Source organism: Tetrahymena thermophila (assembly GCF_000189635.1).
Source record: "Tetrahymena thermophila SB210 genomic scaffold scf_8254548, whole genome shotgun sequence".
NCBI classification, from domain to species: Eukaryota; Ciliophora; class Oligohymenophorea; order Hymenostomatida; family Tetrahymenidae; genus Tetrahymena; species Tetrahymena thermophila.
Window position 1 is genome coordinate 92,746 of NW_002476319.1, and position 25,109 is coordinate 117,854.

The window sequence follows — 25,109 nt, forward strand, 5'->3', positions numbered from 1 at the left end:
TAATCGAAAGAAATTTCAAATAAAGTACTGGATTTTAATTTTATAAAATTTATCAAAATATAAATTTAAAAAGATTGATTAATATAAATTAAATCAAACTTTGTAAAGATTATATAAATGGGTTGCTCAAGTTCAACTGAAATTAGTGTTAGAAGATCTCAAATATAGCTTTTCGAAGCAGATGGAGAAGAAAAATTAAATGCATCAAATAAAAAAGATGTACTGAATGGAAAAATGAAGCTTAATCCAATTATTTACAAAGCTATATAGACATAAAAGAAGACAACAAATATGAGTAATTCTTTTGAAGCAAAAGATGTGAAAAAGATAGTAATTAAGAATATGACATTTAATATAGCGAATCATGATAGTCATAAAGGTTTTTCGTAATATCGAGCTAAAAATATAGCTAAACATATTGCTGAAGTCAATCCTGATATAGTAGGATTTCAAGAAATTAGAGAAAATAGCTGCATTAAAAAAAACTAATTAGAAAGAATCTTAATTGAACTTTAAAACATACAGCCAGATTTTAAGTGGTATAGTGTATGGGTACCATCTATGATATATAAAAAGGCAGGGATAAGTACATGTGCTGAAGGTTTGGGTTTAATAAGTAGATTTCCCATTAAATCATTCAAATAAGAATTTATTCCTCTAGAAAAAAATGCAAAAGATAAGAACCAGCGCTCTGTGCTATTTGTTGAATTAGAAGATATTAATTTGTAATATTGTGTTACTCATTTAAGTTATTTAGATGACGATTAAATTGAATAAACAAAGCAGCTAAGAATAATTATAGACAATTAATATGCAAAAAGCGAAACAAACTTAAAGCAAATAATACTTGGAGATTTTAATTATCACGATGAAGAAAAAACAAAGTACTTATTAGAGGATGAAGATATTAGGGGTTTTAAAGATACAGCAGTAGAATTAAATAATTTATAAAACACTTGGAAATTATATAGATATGATAGAATTTATTATAGAGGAACTGGGCTTATTCCTGTAAAAATTTATTCTTAAGAAGGATGCTCATGTAATGATAATTAAAATAGTCACTGTACTAAACATTATTGTAGTGATCATTTTAGTCTAACTTCAGTATTTATGTATGAATTTTGAAAATAAAAATGAGCAATTAATATAAGACTTATTTACAATTTTGAGATATTTATTGTTTTAAATTTATAACAAATTTACTAAAAAATATTTCTTCTATATTTTATCTTTTTTTCAAATAATTTAATATTAATTTTTGTTTATATTAAAATTCTAAGTTATTTTGAATATATTTAATCAAAATGTTATTAATCAAATTAATTAATTTATTTAATTATAATTTACAAAAATTTTATTAAATTTTAAATATTTTTTTATTGTAGTTTTATAAATTATTTTAACATTAAAAAATAAAAAATTATACTTAAGAATAGTTTTTTATTCTTTCCATGGTTAAAATTGCGTCAATAAAACCAATATCAAATATTTATTTTTATCATATTAGTTTATTTTAAGAGATTAATGATTTACAATTTAAAAAGTAGAGATTCTATTCACAGTAATAATTAATTTGAAAATTTTCTTATTGCTTTCAATTTTGATTAAATATTTTTAAAAATAATTTATATTTTAAATTAATTGCTAATTTCACACAAGCATTAGAAAAGCTTTAGGATAGCATCTATTTATGCTTAAAGAACATTTAATAAAGAAAAATTTCAAAAAGTAACCAATTAAAAAAAAATAAATTATAATCAGGATTGTTCAAATTAGATTTTTGACAAAAAACCTATTTTATTAAAAGGGATTAATTTTGGAGAAAATAAAAGAATTATACATTTAATTTGAGGTTTATCATTTATTTTTTTGTGAATTATTTTTTATAATTTGTGTTTTCTAATCAATAATTAATTAGTTTTTATTGCTTTCATCAAAAATCCATCTTTTTTTACCTAATCAAAAAATTTAGATTTGCTTTATTTCTAATTTTATAACAAATGAACGATAGATAGATAATCCTTTTTGAAAAATTAATCTATGTTTATTTTGATGAGGAATAAAAATAGGATATTATTTAGAATCCTTTAAACCGATTCACAGTCAATATCTGACTGTGAATAGCTAGCTGAATTTAATGAAAAATTATAAATAGCACATTAAAAATTTAGAGTCTGTAAAATTGTAATTACAAAAAAAAAATACGAAAGAAAAAGAAGCAATATTTAATATTTTAGGTAAAGAAATATTATAAATCAGAAAAAAATCTAGATTAAAAAGTGTGACTAAACAAATAAATAAATAAACAAACAAACATCAAGGATTAAATTAAAGTAAATAAATGAACTATAACAATATGAATGGAAATATAGGAATGGGCATGGGAATGCCTCCAAATTAATAGATGTTTTAGCAAAATCAAATGCAAATGCAGTAGCAAGCTAACTCTTTGAATCATTAGGCTGACAAGAAAGGTCGTCGTACCCGCACCGACCCTAATAATAGGAATTACATTTGCGGCTGTGGTAAAAGTTATCTTTCATACCCAGCTTTGTACACTCATGTTAAGTAGAAACATGATGGCAAGGTAAAATTTTATCTTTTTTTATTATAATATTTTTTAGTAAAATTAAATTTATTTAATAATAGGCTCCATCAGATACTAAAAAGCCCGAGAAAAGCAGAGGATAAAGAGGTAGACCCACAACCACAAATTAATAAATTGTAATTTTATGATTGCAGATTTCTTTAAATAGGAGTTTAGCCAGCGACATTCTTAGAATATAAGTGACATATATTATAATTAAAATAATAGGAAGGAAACGATACATATGAGCATGAAACTGATAATATGTCAAGTGATTCTAACGATGCCTTAAATGTAGTTGAAGAATTAGTCCTTTGTCTCTTTAACTAATTAAATTAAGATACAAGCATCATCCTAAACGAAAATTCTTCAAACTCATTGCAAGATCTCAAGGACTCCTTCCCTACAGATGTATGAAATTAAATTTAGTCTAAAAGCTTTATAATAGTTTGATATTTCATAACTTAATGCATTTTTAGTGATAAATAATTCGTTTTAGTAGACATTTAAAACAAAATAAATTAATAATCATTGTATTAAAAATAGATTTTTGAAAACGCAAGTGATTACTAAGTTATTCAAAACCATCTTGAGGAAGTTTTTAACTGCGAGGGTTATATTGATGAACCTGAATCTACTGATGGAATAGTTAAAACAAAGTGCAATTTAGTTTTTGGATTATTTATTTATTCAGTTGGAAAGCATTTAAAGGGTTATGCCTTGAAGGAAATTATATTTTATTGTTGTCTATTCAGAAAAGCATTGAATGAAAAAGGATGGAAAATATTACAAGAATTAGGCATAAACTCTAACTTAGCTGACCAAGACTAAGAATTCTGTGAGAAAAATAGTGCCTAAAATGTCCTTGAAATATCAAACGAGTTTATAACTGAAATTCTCCCCACTTATCTTGAAAAGTATTCACATTAAATCTAAGACTATAAAATTATCAACCCATAAAGTTTAGAAAGTACTATAATTAAAATTACTTAGCACTTCTGCAATTGGTTGTACGCAAGAAGATATACTAATTCTATGCTTGAAAGAAATGAAGATGAAACAATGTGAGAAATATGAAATATAGAGAAAATAATAGTCAAAAGTTATAACTCAAACTAAAAATATATTTCTTCTTTTATGATAAATAAAAAATGAACGAATTTATACTAACTAACATTTAATAAATCATTTACAATTTTAATAAAATAATTAAAATTTTAAACTCTATTTACAATCAAATTACTTAATTTTAGTCTATATCTAATTATACTTACATAAATACATGTTTCTTATTATAAATTGCATTATATTTTTAAAAAATTTTTATCATACATCTAATATAAAATAAAATTTTTCTTTTCTCTGTATTGTAAAATTTTACTTAAAATTTAATTTGCTAAATTTTCTAATATTTTGCTTTTATAATCTATTAATTAAATTATTTAAAAATAAAAACATTTTTATCTAAAAAGTATAAAAGAAACATTAAATTCATAATATTATTAATTATAAGTGTCTGAATTATTACTATTTTTATTTTTGTATATATTTGATGATTAACAAACAAGGAATATGATAAGTGTAGAATTTGGTCGAAATTGTCAAGTTATAAATTTTAGAAAATAATTCTTTACGATTCATAGCCTGACTTTGATGGTAAATGTCTGCATACCTGTGTCATTTTTGATTAGAGACTAAAATATAAAATATATAAGTTTACTTGATTTTAATAACTCAAATATTGGAATCTATATTGAGGTATGCTCAGATAAATTTTGAGTACTAAGGAATGGGCACAAGTTTATTTTAAGTAAAAATCCTCCCATAATCCTAAATTCTACAATGGTTATACTTTAATTTTAAAAATATTTATTTTGCTTGACTAATTTTATTTCTTATTGACATAAAGCTATTTTCAATTTAAAATATTGGCTATCATTACTTAAAGGTGATAAGATAATTATTTATATGATATTATATTTAAAAATATTTATCTTAATGAATTTTAAATTCTGATAAACTCAAATAAATTAAAAATAGTGAGTTTCTCATATAAACATTAATACATTTTTAAGTAAAATTTAAAAACTTTACCCCAGATTTTAACTTAAAAATTTTACGATTTTACTTTTAAAATAAAAATTTTTGTTTTAATTTTAATTTCTAATGTTTAATTTGGAATAAAAATTCTTATTCAAATGCTAATTTCAAATATTTATTTTGGAATAAAAATTCTTATTTCATTTTTATTTAATAATTTAGATTAAATTTAGAAAAATGAAAAAATTTTAATTGTATGAGTGGAGTGCAAATTATTTAGAACAAAATGCATTTTAAAAAAATAATTCAAATGATTGATTTTATTTATTTTTGACATAAATTATTATTAAAAAATATATAAGAAACTAAATAGAATTTAATCCTAAATCTAAAGTAATTTAGTATTTGATTTAACTTGTATATCTGTTTTCAAGGTTATATTTGAATTATTAATAATTAATCTGATATTAGTTGAATTTTCGATAATTTATATATGTTAAAAATTGCTAGTGCCTATTACTTAAAGCAAATTTAAAATAGATCGTTTACAAATAATAATAATTCTATTTATTAGGTTATTTTATGTTTAAATATTTTTAAAATCAGTTTTAAGCACTGCTTTCAGCTTTTTTTTCAACTTTTTTAGGAGCTTCAAGACTATCAATTTATGTGTATCTGTTAAAATTTACAGGATTTGTAAAGTCATTTAATTTAATAATTTTAATAATATCTTCCTTTTCTATTCTAGGTGTGTGTACTGAGACATATGGCTTAAGCTTAAATATTTTTAAAAATTATTATAAAATTTATTCTATACATTAATTCAAAAATTTAAGAAAAAGCAAATATATCTATCTACTTCTTCTTTACTAAGATCTAAAATAATTTAGTTAAACTTTAAATGTTTATATTTTACATCGAAATCAGTTAAATCAGGAATATCTAAGAAAGGAACTCTTTAACTATCAAACAAGAACTTACCTAATTAGTTTTAAAAACATTTTACATACCATTTTATATTTGTTATTGAATAGATTTCAAAAAACATAAATTTTTAAATAGAAGGAGATGTAAAAATCAATACTTCTAGCTGAGAATTGACCGAATAATCTGTCAGAATCTCTTTCCATGCGATAGATTTTATATCTTCCTTAAACTCCTTACTTTAATATTAAAAGAATAATTAAAGCTCTTTCCCATTCACATGATAATTTAATTATGCTTAAAAAACTTTTTTAACCAAGCTTATCCAAAAATGGTTGTATTAATTGAACATTCTAAATTTTTGCATATATTCATGATTTTTAAATTGATTTTACCTTTTTTAATTCTTCCTTTGTACGCAAATCGATCAAACCAGGTTTTTTATGATATTGGCTATGCTTCATACGATAGCTGTAAACACCTAATCTTTTTCTGAAAGAATTTTGACCTTGCTTTCTAGCAAATTGCATAAAGATATTTTCCATTTTCTTTCTTTTTTCTTCTTGTTTACCTTTATTTAATAAATTTGTTTATCCAGTTTCTAGTGAATATTATTAATCAATGAAACATTAAAAATATAATGTGAATTAATTAAATTGTATATATTTAGGCCTTAATTAATTAATTCATTCACTTCTTTCTTTATTCTTTATACTTAAAAACTAATTTAAACTATTTCAAAAAATTTTTTTTTCTCTTTAATAATGATAAATATTTTTTTTTATTTTAGAAATACTACTTGATAAATAAATAGAATTTAAACAAAAACTTTAGTAGTTTGGATTAATAAAAACAATCAACAGCTATTTCAAAAAATCTAGTAAAATAGCCACAAAGATACTCAAATAATTTTTATTTTAGTTCTTTAAATTTTAAATGAAACCTATATAATATGCTTAAACTACATAGCCTTTATTATTGTTTAATCAACACTTTTTATATTTTAAAATGGTTGAAAATAATTAAATTCTTTATATTACAAATTCTAAATGCTATTTTACACATAAAAATATTAAATCTAAAATCAAAATTATTGTTAATGAAATTAATTGTTCTATAAATAAAATTATAAATAAGAAGTATTTATTTCTTAAAAAATCTCAAAACTAAAAAATTTATAGATTTAATTTTATAATAATCAAATAAAATGGAGTAACTTATATGGAATACAATTATTCATTCATTTTATATAAGAAATTAATCTTCTATAATTTATAATAATTTTCTTTCATGTAATTTCGAGGGTTTATTTTTAATTGATTTAATCTGATAATTAATAAACAAAAAATTTAATCATAAGAGCTTGTATTTAAACTGATTCTCTCTTTAATTAATTTTAAAAATATTTTTTTAATGATAAATTTTATAATTTTTTACATAAAAAGCTAAATTTTTTGTTTTGAATCTTCTTTTTTTTGTCTATTCAAACTTTTAAACTTAATTTTCTTGACAACAAAAAATAAAATTTTATTATCTGGATTTTGAATTTATTGAGGTGGAACCACTAAAATTATTAATTATTTCATCATTAAAAAATAGCTTCTTTTTAGAATTACATGAAGCTAAAATATAATAATTTTACATACTATATTTTTGAGTGAGATATAAGATATAATTTATATTTTTTTAGCTCTAATTTCTTAAAAATACCAAATTCTTGACATTTAATTTCTGTCTTTAGCTGGCAATATTAAATATTAGAACTTATTTTTTTACCAAGGCTACTTATTTGTTATTATTAAATCGTTTATTTTTTTAATACATTTGAGAAAGTTTAATTTATTTAAGATAGTAAAATGTTTTAAATTTTTAAAAGAAAAAATAATCGAAACTATGAGCTAAAGTCTTAGATAAAGATAGATAGTTAGAGAAAATTTTTGGCATAATTAAAGAATATAGCTAAAAAAGTTAATTAGATAAAATAAAGAGCTCATAGTATTTGATACTTAGTGAAAGTAGAAAGAATTTCACAAATCAAAGAAATATTTGCAAAATTTAAAGATATTACTCAATTAAAATTCAATACCAAAAAATTATAGATTTAAAGATTTGTGCTTATAGAGATAGAAGACAGAGTTCAAAATAAAAATAGCAAATGAGAAGGATTATGAACAGCCAAGAAGTGTTAGAAATTTACAAAAATATCATCGAAAATAGCAACTTACTAGCAAATGGATAGGAATATTTAGAAAAGATAATTGGGCAAGTGTCTAATTTTTGTACATAGTCAATCTTTCTGATTTCTGATTTAAGCATAGACATTAAAACAAGAAACTATATCTCATCGATAATCAAAAATATTCTTTATCATAATTGGGATAGCAATAATTTAATCGCTTAGGAAAAAAATGTACAATTTCAAATAATAAATTTAACAATAATTTAAATGAAGGTTATTTATTTTTAAAAATTTAGGCCATCAGACAAGAATGCTTAGCAGGAGTTTAAAAATCAATAGATGATGCCACAATTTAACAAAACTTAGTAAGAATTAAATACAATTTTTATTAAATCAAAGTTATTATTTAATGTCAATGCTTATAAATCATGAAAATAATGATATACTTAATTAATAGGGAGATTTGATTTGCTCTTTCATTATCAAAGATGGAATATAAGACTGGAAAGAGCCTTTAAAGCTGCTAATTCAATTAACTTTAAGCGAAAAAACTCTTGACTTCTACTGTTTAATATTTTCAAAAGTTGATAACAGAATCAATTAGATTGTTCCCATCCTCTTTGAGCATTTGCTTGCTATTCTTCTTCGATCAGTATACTTATTAAGAATTATTAAATAATATACAAAATATTTAATTAAAACAATCACTCATGATTTACTGTAGAGCTATACTTATAAATAGCTTTGTTTTATCTTTCCTTATTAAACATTATTTAAATTAACAAAAAGGAATGTATAATCACTCGCCAAAAATGCCTTATTTTATATTATCTAGCGATATAAACTTTTTCATTTGCTGAAGATGTCGATGATGATTTGATGAGAGAATGCCTTGATAAAACATATTGCGAGTATATCAACTTCTTCATTCAAATACTTCACGCAGACGAAAGAAAATTTTATCCTAATTAACTAATGGTCTTAAAGGTATTTGGATTGATTTATAACTTTAAAATTAAAGCAAAAGTGACCAATTATATTTAAATAGAATTCATATCCAATCGATAAAACAATAAAAACCAAAAATAAATACATAGATTTGCAAATTCAAACAAATTTTTCGCGTAAAAATTTATTAATTTTAAATAAAAAGAAAGGATTCTTTCTAAAAATAAGAAATAAATAAATCAATCAATCTAATAAAATAACTTCTAAATTTATTAACTTTAATCAAAACAAAAATAAATATTTTTTTTTATTACATTAGATATTCAATTCTCTTTTTAAGGAATTCCCTAACTACACAGAAAATACCTTTTAATAGAAAATTATTTACTTGCTGAAATACTTAAAAAAGATTATCGAAATTAACTATGAATTTAATTTACGTCAAACTCCCTCAGTTAGTTTTTTCGTTACAGATTAAGAAAAAAATTAAATTGAAGAACTTTTTGAAAAATATCTTTCTCATGAAATTGACATAGAATACGACAATGATATTTAATTGTTTGTTAATGAGTGCATTAACTTTGTCGATGTTATCATGAATTATACATATGCTGAAAACATCTATACAATATTAGCTTTTCCATTTATAAACATAATCTCTAATTTAATATTTGTGGGAAAGCAATAGGAAAATTTAATTGCTGATGATCCAAATTTATTTGCTGCATCAGAACGTGATAATGAAGATGAAGTTAATAATATTAGAATCAAAACAATAAAATGCATAGAAAAATTATTAGATAATGATGCATTAAAATAAATAGTAATAACTTCCATCATCTAAATATCTGAGTCTATGTTTTGTAATAGATCTGAATAACCTCTATAAATTATTTATCAAGAATTGTAAACCTAAAATAACTTAATTCAATTATAGTAACTGGTAGATAACTGTGATGCTAACTTGTACAATGAATTCATTATTTTCAGCAGCTTACATAAACAAAAGGAATTACCTGAGTGGAAAGGAAAAGAAATTTCCCTTTTCTTACTGGGAAGCTTTTAAAAGTAAATAACTAGCTTTTATCACTAGAATACTGGATACACATTCTAATTTATTAAAAACTTAATATAAGAATTTTCTACCAAATACTTAGAAAATGTCTAAAACTAATTTTTGATGTGCCGCTATTATTAATGCTTCAGCTAATTTGCAAATATAATTTGTTAGTGCACTGAATATGTTGATATTGTAATGAAATCTTTGATATACACCTTTTCTAATGAAAGTAGCCAAGCATTAAAAATCATAGCATTAGCTTGCTTAGCTTCGTCTTGCTAACATCTTAAATAGGAAATAAATAATTTTTAAATTTTCGATAGCAATAACTGCATGTAGATAGTAAAAAGTATTTTATAAGTTATTTAAGAATCATCTGAAGATATTTTGCCTCATATATTGAACAGCTTAGTTCCTATTTTTTCAAACCTATCATAAGTATCAAATATGTTCACTGAGAATGGAATGTAAATAATTATGAAACTAATTAATCACTTTGAAGGAAAAGCAGATATATAAAAAAAAGTTATAGATTTTATTCATGTTTTAGCTAAATATCCTGTTAGCTACTCCATTTTATTCCGTGAATTTGAGTAACAAATTTTGAACTGCTTTTAAACACTAGATAACTTCATTAAATCTCATAATGACATGACAAAAATAAAATAATAAGATATCAATGTGATCTAAGTAAATAACTCTTAATTTCTATTATTAAAAAATAAACTGCAAAATCTCATTTTGAATATTAATTTAAGATTGGAATAATTTTTTTTCTTATTCAGCTTAAATATTAAATTAAAGAAAAAATAAAATTATTTAAAATAAATTTAAGTAACATTTGCAGTATTTATTAATATTAATAATTTAATTAAATATTAAATTAATTTTTAATTTTTGATAAATAATTAGAATAGAATTTAGATTCTTAAAGTTCTCATTTAGTTTAAAACTACAAACGAAATTATATTTAAAGACTGTTAAAATGTTTTACTTAAGTTATTATATATAAACGATGATTTTACTTTGCAATAAGAAGCTACTTTATGTCTAAAGCAAATTATAATATCTTAACCACAAAGTTTAATGTAAATTTTTAAATTAGTTAACTAATAAAAAATTAATTTTAAACAATTTTAATAGTGAAAATAAATAAGATTTGCAAATGCTTCTTTTAAAGTTGGTTTAGAATCTTACTATTTACTAAGAAGCCTTTTCCTAGTTTTTACCTAATCTTATAATTGTTTCATATGATAAAGTAACAAAAAATAATCTAAAAATATATTAATACTAATAAATTTTATTTAGTTATTAGAAATAAATAGAGAAATTACTGAAAGTATTTTAGTTCAACTGTCACAATGCAAGTCTTACTTTATAATTATTACTTTTCTAGTCTTTTTTACTCGTCTGATAGAAAAAAATCCTAAAGAAACTCTTCAATTTTTAATAAACTTTAGGACTGCAGATAATCAATCTGGTTTAGAAATCTTTTTTTGTAAATTGAATGAAAATTATTGGTACATCAATAAAGATTTAATAAAAAATTCTATATATTTACCTCTTGCAAAATTGCTTATTATCGAAGAAAATTTACTTCAATAATTTAAATTTGGAAATTAAGAATTAGAGTCTGGATTCTAGTTTTTCTGTTTCCTCTCCAGAGCTTTGGAAATTGAAATGTCTCCTGATCAGTATGAAAATCATTAAGAATCTGAAAACTTATAATCTCATTAAGAACTTTAGTAATGTCTAATAGATGATATATGCTAAATCGGAGAAAATAAATTGTTAACTACTACAAAAGTATTCATTCGAATTAAGATAATTTATAGTTTTTGTAATTTATTTTTTTTAAACAAAAAGGATTTATTAATTGAATTTTTCTAAACAATGTATACAAATGAGAACACAAAAGGAGCATTTTAAAAATTTGTTAGCTAGATGGATTTTGACGAGAAGATAGCAATAGAAAATGTTATTAACCAAGTATAAAACAAGATCAATCCTATTTGAAAACATTGATACGAAATAGATAATTTAATCAATGAAGTTAACTGCTTAAAATAATAAATAAAAACAACAATCTTATTTCAATTTAATATCTTAGATATTTAATCTCAATCTTTAACAATTAAGCAAATAATTATTCCCACTATTTGTGGCAAAAATAAATTTATTATAAAAAACTTTCAAGATTTCTAAACAATCTAAAATTCATTTTATACATGTAAAATGTTTTCTAATTTATAATGATAGGATATCTATCTATTTATTTATATGATTGTTTATTTTTTTTATTGTTAATCTCTATTATGATATTTTTATGTAAAAATCTAATTTGTTTAACTGTATAGCAGGCGAAATAATAATTAACAATTTTTAAATTTTATTTTAAAAAATATTCTTAATTCATCAATGCCGTATTTTATACTATCACATTTCATGCATAAAATACAATTTTTATTAATAAAAAAATATTTCCTTTTATATTTATTAGCTATTGAATAAAATAATAAATATATGTATATTGCTCAAATTTAAAAGTGTAGAAATTTTATAAAAAGTTAGTCAGATTTTACTAAATCAATAAATTTAATAATAATTTAGTTCCTTCATAATTAAAATCAACTCAACAATTAATTTTTTATGATTATTTGGTATTAATTTTTAAAGTGAGTTTTTATATTTTAATTAAATGGATTATAATTAATCAGAATGTATCTATAGTATTTAATCTCTAATTACTAATTTTGAAAAAACAAAAATTTTTACTAAATAAATATTTTGATTTTAAAATCACATCATAAATCAGGCATCGTAAAACATTTATAATTTGATGGAGAATATAGTCAAGCTCGTATTTTAATTATGCTTGTTGCTATTAATAAGTTAACAAATTTAAATGCAATTTGTGTAAAATTAATTTAAAATGTCTTTTGATTCAATTAAATATTCTTAATTTATTTTATTTAATATTCTGAAATGTATGATTATGTCTATGTTTTTCTCTTGAAACTTAAAAATAAAAATTGAAACAGATTTTTAAAACTTAATCAAAAATTTAAAATAATTTATTAAACTTTTTTTTTATCTCTGCCAAAACAGGTACAAACCACAAAACATTAAAATTTTTTTTGAGTTTGAATTTATCTTAATATATCTTAATAATTTTGTAAATTTTTAAAACTCAAAAAAACTTGATCCCATATAGAATGAATAATCAAATATTTTTTGGGATTAAATTATGTTCTGATTGTGTGGAAAAAAATTACTACACTGACAATATATTTTTTCATCTTTCTAAAAAAATTATTAAGATTTATATTATGAATTTTGTTGAAAGATAATTTTGAGATTATAACTTAGTAATAATTTTTAATGAAAATACTTATATAAATAAATATAAACATTATTTTGTTAATTATTTTAAAATATTTTTATTTATCAAACATATAAAGAAGCAGCAAAAATAATGCCTCTTTTGAGATTCTTAGAGGCTTCTTTAAATTTCTCTCCAAGAATTTCATTACCCATAACTTTGCAAGCACTTTCCATCTATTTTAACAATTCATCAAGTCTTCTCATACATCTAATAATTGATCCTTCATAGCAATTAGTTAATTTACAGATATCAGCAAAGGAGCTTCCCTAGCACCACTTGTAAACAACTTCCATCAATTAGGGCTTTAAGGTTCCAAGATAATCTTTCTGTTTAATTAGTTAAAAAATTATTAAGATAAATATTGTTAATTAAAAAAATAGTTTTTACTTCTTCAATTTACATCTTTGATTCTTACATAACAGTGTATATACCTTTAGCTATTTCTACTACCTTCTCAAAATATAAAGCCAAATCTTAATCTTGAATTTATTGGTTTTCTTATGAGTTATTTTCATCGTGGACAAGGCATGAAAGGAGGGCAGCAATATGGTTTGGACTCATTTCATTAAAGAAATTTGAGAGTAATAACTAAGTGGCTAATATTTCATCACATGCAGAAACTTCACAAGCGACTTTACCAGGTAATTGGACAATTTAATCTTTACTTATGAATCCCAATCTTCTCATAACTCTCTTCATACAAGCTAAATCATCCTAAAATATTAAATTTAATTCACTAAACATATAAAATAAATTAATGATTATACTTGTAAAACCATTTTCTAGCTCTTTTCTATTTCTTCTTTGAGTCTTAAGATAGAGATGTGGAGTTTTTATTTTTACTCGTATTATTCAATTTACTATTACAAATTTGGAATTTCTGATTTTTACATCTCCTTTTCCATAGATTCTTTAAGCTTTTCTTTCTTATCTAAAACTCTAATTAACTCATCATTCAAGATTTTCATATCCTTGATTGGGTGAATTTTTGGAACTTCAGGGAATTACTTTCTAATCTTTATTTATTAGTTTTTAAAATAAATATTTTTTTTTGTTGAAATTTTGTTAAAAAAAGTACCTCCTTCAAGGTTTCTTTAATGAGTAGCTTATTTTCAAGTGTGTCTAATCTGCTTGGCAAGTCTAGCTTTATGCTACTAATTTCGGTAATTGTGGAGAGATTCATAGGGATAACCTCAAGTTCACCTTCTTCAGTAATTAAGGCAGGTTTAGGTTCTTCATTGTTTTGTCTGGGTTTTATATGACACATGATGTCTACAATGATAATATCTTCAGGCTCATCTTCATTAGATTTCTTCTTCTTTTTTTACTATACTTTCTTTTAATGGAAGTTGATTGAAATTCCCCAACCCCAATCTTAGTTTTTATATTGAACTCTAATAAGTCTTCCTATGTGAAGATATGGCAAAACATACTTTTCTTATATAACAATTCTTCTTTCCTTTTCTTCATAAATCTTAATTTATTCTCTGAATTTGCAAATTTCAGCAATTTAGCTTTCATTTTAAATGCTAAGGCTTTCTTTCTTTTAAACTAATTCATTGTACTACATTAATTAAACATTAAGTTAACTTAGTTACGAAAATAGTATTAAAAATGTTTACCTTTTCTTTCATTTATGGTAATTGTTTGTCATTCTAGAATTAATGTAAGGAACGTCTGATAATATACTCAGGATCGTTATCTTCTAAACGCATAGAATTTATAAGCATATTATAACACAAATGGAAAGAAGAATTCAAAGGATCAGCTTAACCCTTAAGCATACCCTTAGCAACTTCGGGTTCCATCTTCTAATCAACCATCAAAATAGTAAAACCTTTGTCATCTTTGCCTCTTCTACCAGCTCTACCTGACATTTAAATATATTCACCACCTTATATCCATCTAAAATCTTCACCATCGAACTTACGAACTGAAGTAAAGACGACAGTACGAGCAGGCATATTAAGACCCATAGAAAATGTTTCAGTTGAGAATAAAATCTTCAACCAACCCTACTAGAACAAAATTTCAATAATTTCTTTTACGATAGGCAACAAACCACCATGATGCATACCAATACCTCTTTTCAAAATGGGAAGAATCTAAGTAATCTGAATATTTATAAAAATATTTTAATAAACAAAAAGATCAAATCTTTTATTTATTTACTTAAGGTAACTTTTAATCTTCTTCTGCAAGCTATGAAATAGCACTCTAAAAAACGCTATCAATTTTTTCTTTTTCATCTTAAGTGGTAAGATCCATATTATTCATTGCTTTAGCGTAACTTTCAACATCTCTCTTAGAGAAAGAGAAAACAATAGCAGGTTCAAGATTCTTTGTAGATATTAACTTCAATATTTTATTTAATTCAGCTCCTTCTGTGGGTTTCTTTCTCTTTTTCTTATCTGTATTTGTTAAATCTATATTATCTCCCATTACACTTAATGCCTTCTAAAAATTGTCTTCTCTAAATGTGCCCTTTTAAAATGTTTGATTAGTCTCTCAGCTCAAAAGTTAATTGAAATCTTCTAATTTTACCTTATGATCTACTATCAAGTAAATACCTTCACCTCCAGTAGGGAAAATAAAATGCTAGAGAGGAACAGGTCTGTAATCAGTGTAAACTACATGACAAGGCTACTTCTTGATACGGCAAATCCACTCTGCAAATTCAGCTGCATTTGGAATAGTAGCAGAAAGGAAAACATATCTAACCTATAAATAAGTTTTTAAATTATTGGATGAGAAAACTTTAAAAATAAATTACATTTTAATTTAAAAGAATCATTGTTTCTTCCCAAACAACACCTCTTTCCTTATCTCTCATATAATGCACTTCATCGAAAATAACCCAAGCAACTTCTCTTGTGATTTCAGAACCTCTATAAAGCATAGATCTAAGAATTTCAGTAGTCATAACTAAGCAACTAGCAGTTTAATTAATACTAACATCACCAGTGACTAAACCTACATCTTTAAATTCCTTTTATAATTCTCTGTACTTTTAATTTGATAATGCCTTAATGGGAGATGTATAAATGACTTTTTGTTTGTCTCTAAGAGATTGGGCAATAGCATATTCAGCAACAGCGGTTTTACCTGCTGAAGTGTGGGCTGCTACTAAAACTGATTCATTACACTCTATGCAATTTACTGCCTTTCTCTAGAAATGATCCAACTTAAAAGGATACTCTTTGGCAGCTGGCCTCTTTGGTTTGGCTAATTTTTTGAAATGGAATAATTATATCTACTTAATCTTATTATATTTTTAAATGATTACGCTTAAACTCATATCCTTCTGGATAAAACACTTCGTGCCAGCAATTTTCAATCTTTCCCTTGTCATTTTTTATCTCAAAATGTTCAACATTGTACATTTTTTGTTTTTCGTCATTTGCTTCATCTGCGCTATTTTATATGTTTGAGATTATAAAATGAATGTTGGTACATACAAAAAAATGAAACTTATGATTAAATTAAGTTAATTACTCTAAATTTGGATCTACTTCTTCAACAAATGTATCTGGATAAATCTTTTCATCAATATTTTCACTAATAAATTATAAAAATAGTTCAATTTTTATGTTTTTTTTATATATTCTATCTATTGATAAATGTCTACTCAGTATCTTTCTTTTGTTTTTTAGAGATTTCTTCATACTATTCTTCTGAATTGCCATTTTCCTAAGATTCAACTAACTTTCTTTTGGCATTCAAATCTACTTAAACTGACTATTCAGTTACTTCTTCTTCGAAGGCTCCAAAGAGCTCATCTATATCGCCCATGTTTTTTATTCGATATGTAGTTTATATATCTTTTAATATAATATAATTTAGCGGAATATTTCTAATAGCTAATCTATACAAATTTAATTTTATTCTTTATCTATCTATTTACTGCTACTAAACAAATCTATTCATATTTCTAATTAATTCTTAGTACACAATAAGCATTTATAACGATGATATTTTGCATTTCAAAAAAAAATTTAAAATTTGTATTTATAATTAATAAGTAAATTTATTATAAAAATAAAAATATTAATAAAATCTATTTTTAAAATATAAATTGATGAGTAATTAATTAAATGATTTACCAAACCAATTAATTTATAAGAAAATTTGGTAGCCATTTAACTCAAAATCATAAAGCAAATAAAAAAAATTTATTAATATTAATAATCAATTATCTAAAAGAAATAAATATATTTTAAATACATAAAATGACTCACTAAACTTTGATTAAATATAATGTTTAATAAACTTAACTTTAGTGATATCTTTATCAATATTTTATTAATAATTATCATATTTAATTTTACTAAATTTGGGAGATTCTTTTAATAATTTATTTTATTTTATATAAATTTATTAAAATAAATAATAGAATTCAAAAACATTATATGTATTTTTTTCAAACATATGATACCTACTTTAAAATTGATAAAATAAAATGAGAAGCTTAAAATTGCTAATGATATCTTTAATTACATTAAAGAAGAGATTTCCATACACTATTTCCTAGAAAATAAAATAAAATATTTTTATTAAAAGTCTTTTATTTAAAATATTCATAGTTTTGTAAAATTTATCTCATAAAAAAGTAAATTTTACTTTATTATGATATTAAAAAATTAAATAGTATCTATTAATTGAAGTAATTAATATATTGTGTTAATTTCAGATCAAAAAACAATAATCTTTGAAATGAAAAACCTAAAAAAAGCATTAGCCAAAAAGCACGAAGAATAAAGCTTGAAAAACAGTCAATAAGATTCTGTTATTTTTGCTAAAAATACAGAAAACTTCTTAAAGAGTGACTCAAGCAGTAGTGACTAAGATGAAGAATTTGAAGAAAAACAACTTCCTGTTATCAAGAAATAATATGGATTTAATGGAATACCAAATAGTTATGCTTTCAAAATAAACGATGAGTCAAGCGATGAAGATGATGAAGAAATTTTTAAAGATTAGGTATCTCCTAAAATAAATGAACAAGGCAAAAATACGATTTACGAAATTAGAAACTATTAAAAGGAGTTGTTTAAAAATTCTTATAGCAAAAATAGTATCATTTATCTTGAAACAGGTGCTGGAAAGACTATGATTGCCACAATGCTTATAAATTACTTTTTCTAAAAACAAAAAAAGGCTCCATAAAAAAAGAAAATTATTTTTTTAGCCAACACTGTATAGCTTGTAAAACAATAGTACGCAGAAATAAAGAATAATTTACAAAGAATTTCAGAGATGATGGAAAACGATAAAGAAATCAGCTAGATATTAAAATTTTAAGAAGGCATTAATTACAGAAGAATATTTGAAAAAGAAAATCATATTGTGAAGTGTCATGGTAGTTATAAGCAAAAGGATAATTTATAAATAGAAACTTTTACTAAATAAAAATGGGACTACTTACTTGAAAATTATGAAATATTCGTTATGATTGGTTAGGTATTGTTAAATGGTTTACGTAGAGGTAATTAATTAATTAGTCATTAGTAGATATATCTTTTATATATCTTAATTTAGAATAAAAAGATATATTTCATATTAATTATTAGAATTTTTAAGTATTTGATCAAAGAAAATAACTTTTCTTAAATTATTGTTATTAATTAGGATACATTCGCATTGAAGATATTGAGGTTATTATTTATGATGAATGTCACCATACGAGATAAGATCATCCTTATTGCTTAATATAATATGAGTTCTATCACTTTCACAAAAGACGTAACGAATAGGTTTAATTGCCAAAGATTTATGGATTAACTGCCTCTCCAGTTTTGGATATAGAAGTAAAATCTGATTCAAATATCATGAAGAAAAAAATCTCAGAACTCTGCACAAATTTAGATGCAAATTTTGTAAAGTATAATATCGAGGAATCTAAAAAATATATCAAAGAAGCTACAATTTGTGTTGAAGAATATGGTGAAGAAAAGAATATTTAAGAAAGAGTAATTTTATAAAAAATATATTTAATTTAATATAAAATTTGTAAATAAAGGCAAATTAGTTCTTATAAGAATAAATTATTGGAGAGAAGTGGATTTCTGACATAGAAGATAAACAGAATGAGGAAATGAGATACACTGAGATTTTAAATTTCTATATTAAATTTTAATAATTTAAGAACTCATATTTTAGCAATTTAAGTCCAATGAATAAGTAGATATTGCTAGATATAGAAAAAATTATCTGCTTATATAGCATGCAAGTTGATGCTCAGTTAGGAAAATATTCTGTCAGTTTATTTTTGAAAGATGTTAATGATGAACTATAAAAACTTGGCCAATTTTAGCACAATAATGAAGAAATGTAGGAATTAAAAAAACTATTCAAAGCTTAAACAGAAAAATTTATAGAATCAGTAGATAAAAGTGAAAAAAATATTTCTAAAAAATTCATGTTTTTGTATAATAAATTAAAATAAACAATGATACATGATAAAGAAGAATTTGAGTGCTATAAAGTCAAAAATAAATACTACGAATAAGAATTTCACTAACATGAGAAAATAACTAAAGTGTAAAAATACATTAAGGATAATTAATCGATGATTTTAGTTTTTGTTGAAGAAAAAATTATCATTAAATACTTGCAGAAGCTTCTTTAAATTTGGATGGATGATGAAGATAGAGATAAAGATGAAGATGAAATTATTTTTAGATATAAAAAAATTGTTTGCTTAACAGGCTAATCAAACTTCTAGGATCGAAAGAAGAAAAATTTAAATAAAAATTAATATTAAAACTCTGAATTCACATAAAATGATAATTTTGAATTTGCTGAAGAAGAGGTATTATTATTTATTTTCTTTTCTTTTTTTTAATTTATTTTATCAATTGATAAATAGTATAGGCAGTAGCAAATGAAATAGGAAAGCTTAATCAGCAGTTAAATAAACAAAGAAGAGGATATAGACTCCTTGAAAGAAAAAATTAATGATCACTAAAAATCTGCTTAAAGATGTGTTCTTGTTAATCTTGATTTTGAAGTCAGCAAATAATCTGAAAACATTGAGGCGTAAATTATTTTACAAAATAGAAAATATTTATTTATATCAATATAAAATTAATTCTTAAAGATTCAGAAAAAAAGAGTTGTAAATAATTCTCTCAACTAGTGTAACTGAAGAAGGTTTCGATATACCTTCCTGTAATTTGGTTATTTCGTTTAATAAAATATCTAACTTGAAGTCGTTCGTTCAAATTAAAGGAAGGTAATAGATAAATACTTTAAGATAAAAATTTAAACTTTTAAATTGAAATATTTTAGAGCGAGGAAAGAAAATTCGAAGTTTATAATCATGGCAAAGGACAAATATCAAAAATAAGATTATGAAACAGATATTGAATCTTACAAAGATTTAATTTAATAAATTAAGGAAATAGCTCCAAAAGTTGAGAAATAAGAAATTGAAATCAGACCTAATTATAAATATAAGATTGTCAAAGTAAATAATAATTTTTTGTTTTTTTTATTTTAGCTAACTTTCAATAAAAATTAGGAAACTGGGGCTATTTTAAATACAAATTGGTCTGTAAATCTGTTTCATACTTATGCTAACTAGCTTCTTTATAGCTATGATTCGAATATCAAGGGACCTTTTTACTATTATATTGAGATTACAAATGTTGGCTTTATTTGCTAAATAATTGTTCCCTCCTAATCTGGATTAAAAACATTTTGCAGCAATCCTTAGGCTTAAAAAGAGGATGCAAAAAAAGATGCATGCTTTTAGGCTGTTATCATTCTTTACAGATAATATAAAATTTTTGACTAGGTATTATTATCAAATAAAATTTCAAAACTTTGTTAAATTAATTTATTTTTAATAAAAAAGTATCTGAGAAACATATCTTAGAAGATACAAAATTCATAAAGTGAAAAATCAGAATCTTTATTTGAAGACGAAAAAGATGAAAAACTCACTAAAATACTATAAAAATATTGTAAATCTTATGTAGATGTAAAACAAAAATGTAAAATGTACTACTTTTAGTCTGTTATGGGAGAGTGCTTTAAATAAAGTTTTTTTAAATCTATTTTAGATATTTAGTAATAAAAAAGTTATACATTTTAATTGTACTTGATAAAGTTCAATGATTAAGGGAAGAAACTCCCTTCTTCTGGTTTTATAAAAAACTAAGATTCTGAATTAGGTATCATACACAGCACTTAAATTCCTATAAAAGATACAATTAAATACTATCTTTAAATGCATGAAAATGAAGTTTATGCGAATATGATATATTAGTAAGAAATTTAGATAAGTCAATAATAATATGACAAGCTAATGTTGATTAATAGATTTTTAAATTCTGTTGCCCTAAATAAAGATATTGAGTTCTATGCAGAATATACAGGAGAAGTTGTAAATGGCAAAGGGAAATTATTTAAAGATCATGGTAAAAATGCTAGCAAGAACTTATAATATAAATTTGATAACTCAGAAGGATTCAGTGCACTACTCACTGTTATTAGGCCATCCAATAACAATACAAATCTTTATGAAATCAATTTTGATCATATTGAAATATTAGAAAAGTACATTAATTACATGAGTGGTAATAAATTATTTTAAAAATTCTTACAAAATTTAAAAAAAATATAGCATAATAACTTAGTTTTGAATTGCAACAAATAAATCGTTACAAATAGAAAAAAAACTTTAAGAGAAAAAATCTTTTTTTTATTTAAAAATCTTAATAGAAAGCAGTTAATTTTTTAAGAGTAATCTGATTTTATTAATAATTTTAATTGGTTAAAAACTAAATAACTAAATATTTCCTCAATTTTTGTTATTTTAATGTTAAAATATTCTTCAGATATTAAAAAAGAATCAAAATTATTTAATTTTTGGAAAAATATGACTAATAATTTTTTTTAGGAGTTTATAAAGTTAGAAACAAGACTAAACTAAATGAAGAAGAGAAAGCAGCTAGGTTTTAAAGTAGAAAATTAAAATAAGATGATCCATTTGCTGATTATAAAGTCAAACCTTATTATGACTGTGTAAACTTTTTTGATTGTACTAAGTAGCTAGATCCAAATATTTATTAAGATTCAAGAAAAAAATTGGTGTTACAAAGCATCATGTCTGGAAGACATCTTAATCGTTTTATATTTTATGGGTGCAAAAGCTATGAAGAAATCTAAAAGGAGTATTAATAGGTTCCCACGGGAAAAGATCCTTTTAAGTAAATAAAATAGTTAAAGGCTTAAGTTGAGTTGGAGGAAGTCTCATTTACTTCAAATGAGAATCATATGGTATTATAGGTTTAGCTTTTTACTAAGCATTTGAGAAGTTAAACCAACTTATATCTTAAAAGAGTTGGCGTCCTGACAGAAAATTTTAAGGGTGATTATAAATATTCCCCTCACTAGTTCACTATATTTCCTTTAAATGTTAGTCTTCTTATGAAACTTAATATTTTGCATAAAACATTCCTTTACTAAATCAGAGACACATTTGGAGTGCATCACTTTTAATAAATCCGTCTTCCTAAATTTTTTGATAAGGCTTATTAGAGAATCAAAAATAATAATAAAACGAGTTGCTCCTATAACCTTGATTAAATTGAATAACCTCACTTTTTAGTAGAAAATTATTAAGGAGTTTTAGATGTTATGAGCAAAAGTGAAAAATATAATTAATTTTGTAAGAAGTACAATAACCACCAACTAATGGAGGGATACAATCAGATAAGCATTAGAAAATTTGATTAAAAATATATAAAACATAATCCTATATTTGAATCATATTAAGTATATAAGAAAAACATCTTTGAATTGTAGATTAGCGAGTTAATGAAGTCTTTGACCTCTCTAGAATATGCTGTTAACAATAAGGAATCATCACTAGAAAGATATGAATTTCTTGGTGATACAGTTTTGAAATGTTTATCTAGTACACAAATCTATTTTGAACACCCTAAAAGCATGGAAGATCATCTCCATGTTCATAGAACTATAATTATACAGAATAGAAACTTGGCATAAATTGCTGTAAAAAAGAAAATATTTAAGTAAAATAAATTTTTAGAATATGACTCATTTTAATATTTTTTTTTTTAGATATATTTTATCTTCTAAGATTGAAACGCTTTCTCCCATAGGAATAAAATATGAAATAGCAGTAGACGATGATGAATAAAATTAATTCTAGAAAGAAAAGGAGCCAGATGAGTACGATAAAGCTGACTAAAGGAATAAAAATAAGAAAGGCAATGAAGAAGATGGAGATGCAGAAAATGAAGAAATTGAAGAATAATAATAATAAAATGACATTCCTAATTTATTGCGTTTAGAACCAACATATCGCCACATTAAAGGAAAAACTTTAGCTGATACTTTGGAAAGTATAATCGGTGTATTTTTTTAACAGAAAAAGGATTTAAATCTTTGCTAATATCTTTTGTTCTCATTGTAAGTTCTCAATAAGCCAGATTTAACTTTTAACCATAGCTATGATAGAAGCCTGCAGTAAAGTTAGCTGTAAAACCCTATTTATGTCCAATTGAAGGAGATAGAAAGTATTTTAGGCTATACATTTTAAAATATAAACCTCCTATTTTAAGCCTTCACACTTCCAAGCATTGAAAGTCTTTGTATTTAAATCCCCAGTTTAAAAAATACAAACTTAAATAAATTGCATCAAATAAATAATGCTATTTAAAAAAAAGAAAATTAAGGAACATTTGAAAAAATTGATTAAATTAGCAAAGAAAATCAAAATAAAATTTACTAAAAAGATTCTAATGAATGGGAAAATTTGAAAAATTATAATCTGTGCAATCAAAGATTAGAATTTTTAGGAGATGCAGTCCTTGATTTAATTATCGTCGAGTATTTATTCAACAAGTAAATTTTAATTTTTTTTCTTTCAAACTAAATATTTTTACTTTAAATGAAAATATTAACATCAACAATTTCATAAATTAGATTTCCTAACTCTGATCCTGGTGAGTTGACATAAATGAAAACTTCATTGGTACAAAACAAAACCCTCTGTTTAATCAACTTAATGAAGGGATTTTATAAATTTATCATTGGAAGCATTTAACATAATAAAGAAGAAATAGAATTATTGCTCAATAATGTTGAAATGTTTATGGGAGATACTTCTTTAATGTACGATACAACTTATAATTAATCATTAATTAAGACATTAGGTGACGTAATTGAAAGTTTAGTTGGAGCGATATTTATTGATAATAATTTAGACTATGAAATTACCAAAAAAATTGTCATGGAAACACTTTTTGCAGAAATATTGCAATATTTTACTGGCTAAGAACATAGACTTAAAAATTTACAATTGTATATTGAGAAAGTAAAAACAATAATTTATATAAAAATTAATATTAATATGAATAAATAAAATATTGAAATAGGTTCTTAAGAAAGAGTTTGGCAAAGTCAGTCTAATAGAAGATGAGACAGATATAAAGGAAGGCAAAAAGAGATTTTTTATTTAATCTGAAGATAATAATAAGGAAGTTTCCTTCGAAGTTTATGCATATGACTAAATAGATGCTATAGACTAAATCTATATTGAAATAAACTAAAAAAAGCGTTAGAAAAAATGATGAAAGAAAAATAAACTTTAATATTAATTTTGTAATTAAAATATTATCTTTTCAACACACAATCTATCATTTTTATTGTAAATTTTAGGTTTTATTTTTTCTCACTAAAATTAGCATTTCATTTAAGCTTTGATTAATACTTAAGGGTCAGTAATAGTTTGTTAGTCAATTATTTATTAATAATTATAATTTTTAGTGAAAGAGTGAATGTAGAAATTTATAAATAATATTCTATTTTATTACTTCAATTTATTAGCAAAATCTTATTTTATTTTAAATTATTTTAAAAAACTAGCTTATTGGTTTATTTAAATAGAATTGCAATAATTCTGAGTAATATTGATTTTAAACCAAAAATATCAAACAAATAAAATTTA

The 25,109-nt window shown here is 23.0% G+C and overlaps 6 protein-coding genes across 6 annotated transcripts; 4 read left to right on the forward strand and 2 right to left on the reverse strand. All coding sequences in view use genetic code 6, as the record gives it.

Moving 5' to 3' along the window:
* Nucleotides 1-117: 117 nt before the first annotated feature.
* Nucleotides 118-1,128, forward strand: TTHERM_00316140 (endonuclease/exonuclease/phosphatase family protein; the record flags this gene model as incomplete). The annotated part of the gene is made up of 1 exon (XM_001021306.3): nucleotides 118-1,128. One exon carries the CDS (start codon nucleotides 118-120, stop codon nucleotides 1,126-1,128), a length of 1,011 nt encoding a protein of 336 aa, XP_001021306.1.
* A 992-nt stretch (nucleotides 1,129-2,120) lies between these two features.
* On the forward strand, nucleotides 2,121-3,937 carry TTHERM_00316150 (hypothetical protein). The gene is made up of 4 exons (XM_001021307.3): nucleotides 2,121-2,590; nucleotides 2,653-2,727; nucleotides 2,819-3,001; nucleotides 3,137-3,937. Exons 1-4 carry the CDS (start codon nucleotides 2,141-2,143, stop codon nucleotides 3,656-3,658), a joined length of 1,230 nt encoding a protein of 409 aa, XP_001021307.3. The 5' UTR covers nucleotides 2,121-2,140; the 3' UTR covers nucleotides 3,659-3,937.
* A 1,295-nt stretch (nucleotides 3,938-5,232) lies between these two features.
* Nucleotides 5,233-6,099, reverse strand: TTHERM_00316160 (ribosomal protein L27; the record flags this gene model as incomplete). The annotated part of the gene is made up of 4 exons (XM_001021308.2): nucleotides 5,233-5,406; nucleotides 5,547-5,611; nucleotides 5,715-5,793; nucleotides 5,950-6,099. The coding sequence occupies 4 exons, from the start codon at nucleotides 6,097-6,099 to the stop codon at nucleotides 5,233-5,235; spliced, it is 468 nt and encodes a 155-aa protein (XP_001021308.2).
* A 1,610-nt stretch (nucleotides 6,100-7,709) lies between these two features.
* TTHERM_00316170 (hypothetical protein) lies at nucleotides 7,710-11,757 on the forward strand (the record flags this gene model as incomplete). Its single annotated transcript, XM_001021309.2, has 9 exons — nucleotides 7,710-7,964; nucleotides 8,030-8,098; nucleotides 8,191-8,385; nucleotides 8,523-8,720; nucleotides 9,001-10,431; nucleotides 10,654-10,829; nucleotides 10,885-10,999; nucleotides 11,050-11,547; nucleotides 11,608-11,757. The coding sequence occupies 9 exons, from the start codon at nucleotides 7,710-7,712 to the stop codon at nucleotides 11,755-11,757; spliced, it is 3,087 nt and encodes a 1,028-aa protein (XP_001021309.2).
* Nucleotides 11,758-13,095: 1,338 nt separating this feature from the next.
* On the reverse strand, nucleotides 13,096-17,105 carry TTHERM_00316180 (DEAD/DEAH-box helicase). Its single transcript, XM_001021310.3, has 11 exons — nucleotides 16,755-17,105; nucleotides 16,622-16,684; nucleotides 16,413-16,540; nucleotides 15,900-16,351; nucleotides 15,671-15,847; nucleotides 15,299-15,610; nucleotides 14,749-15,240; nucleotides 14,205-14,690; nucleotides 13,894-14,142; nucleotides 13,514-13,840; nucleotides 13,096-13,452 (listed from the first exon to the last, which is right to left on the reverse strand). The coding sequence occupies exons 1-11, from the start codon at nucleotides 17,084-17,086 to the stop codon at nucleotides 13,189-13,191; spliced, it is 3,282 nt and encodes a 1,093-aa protein (XP_001021310.2). The 5' UTR covers nucleotides 17,087-17,105; the 3' UTR covers nucleotides 13,096-13,188.
* Nucleotides 17,106-17,839: 734 nt separating this feature from the next.
* TTHERM_00316189 (dicer-related RNase III protein Dcr2p, putative) lies at nucleotides 17,840-24,732 on the forward strand (the record flags this gene model as incomplete). The annotated part of the gene is made up of 12 exons (XM_001470882.2): nucleotides 17,840-18,611; nucleotides 18,755-19,095; nucleotides 19,146-19,937; nucleotides 19,995-20,164; nucleotides 20,226-20,360; nucleotides 20,417-20,594; nucleotides 20,649-20,924; nucleotides 20,985-21,708; nucleotides 22,032-23,169; nucleotides 23,219-24,004; nucleotides 24,086-24,476; nucleotides 24,538-24,732. 12 exons carry the CDS (start codon nucleotides 17,840-17,842, stop codon nucleotides 24,730-24,732), a joined length of 5,898 nt encoding a protein of 1,965 aa, XP_001470932.2.
* Between the last annotated feature and the right edge of the window lie 377 nt (nucleotides 24,733-25,109).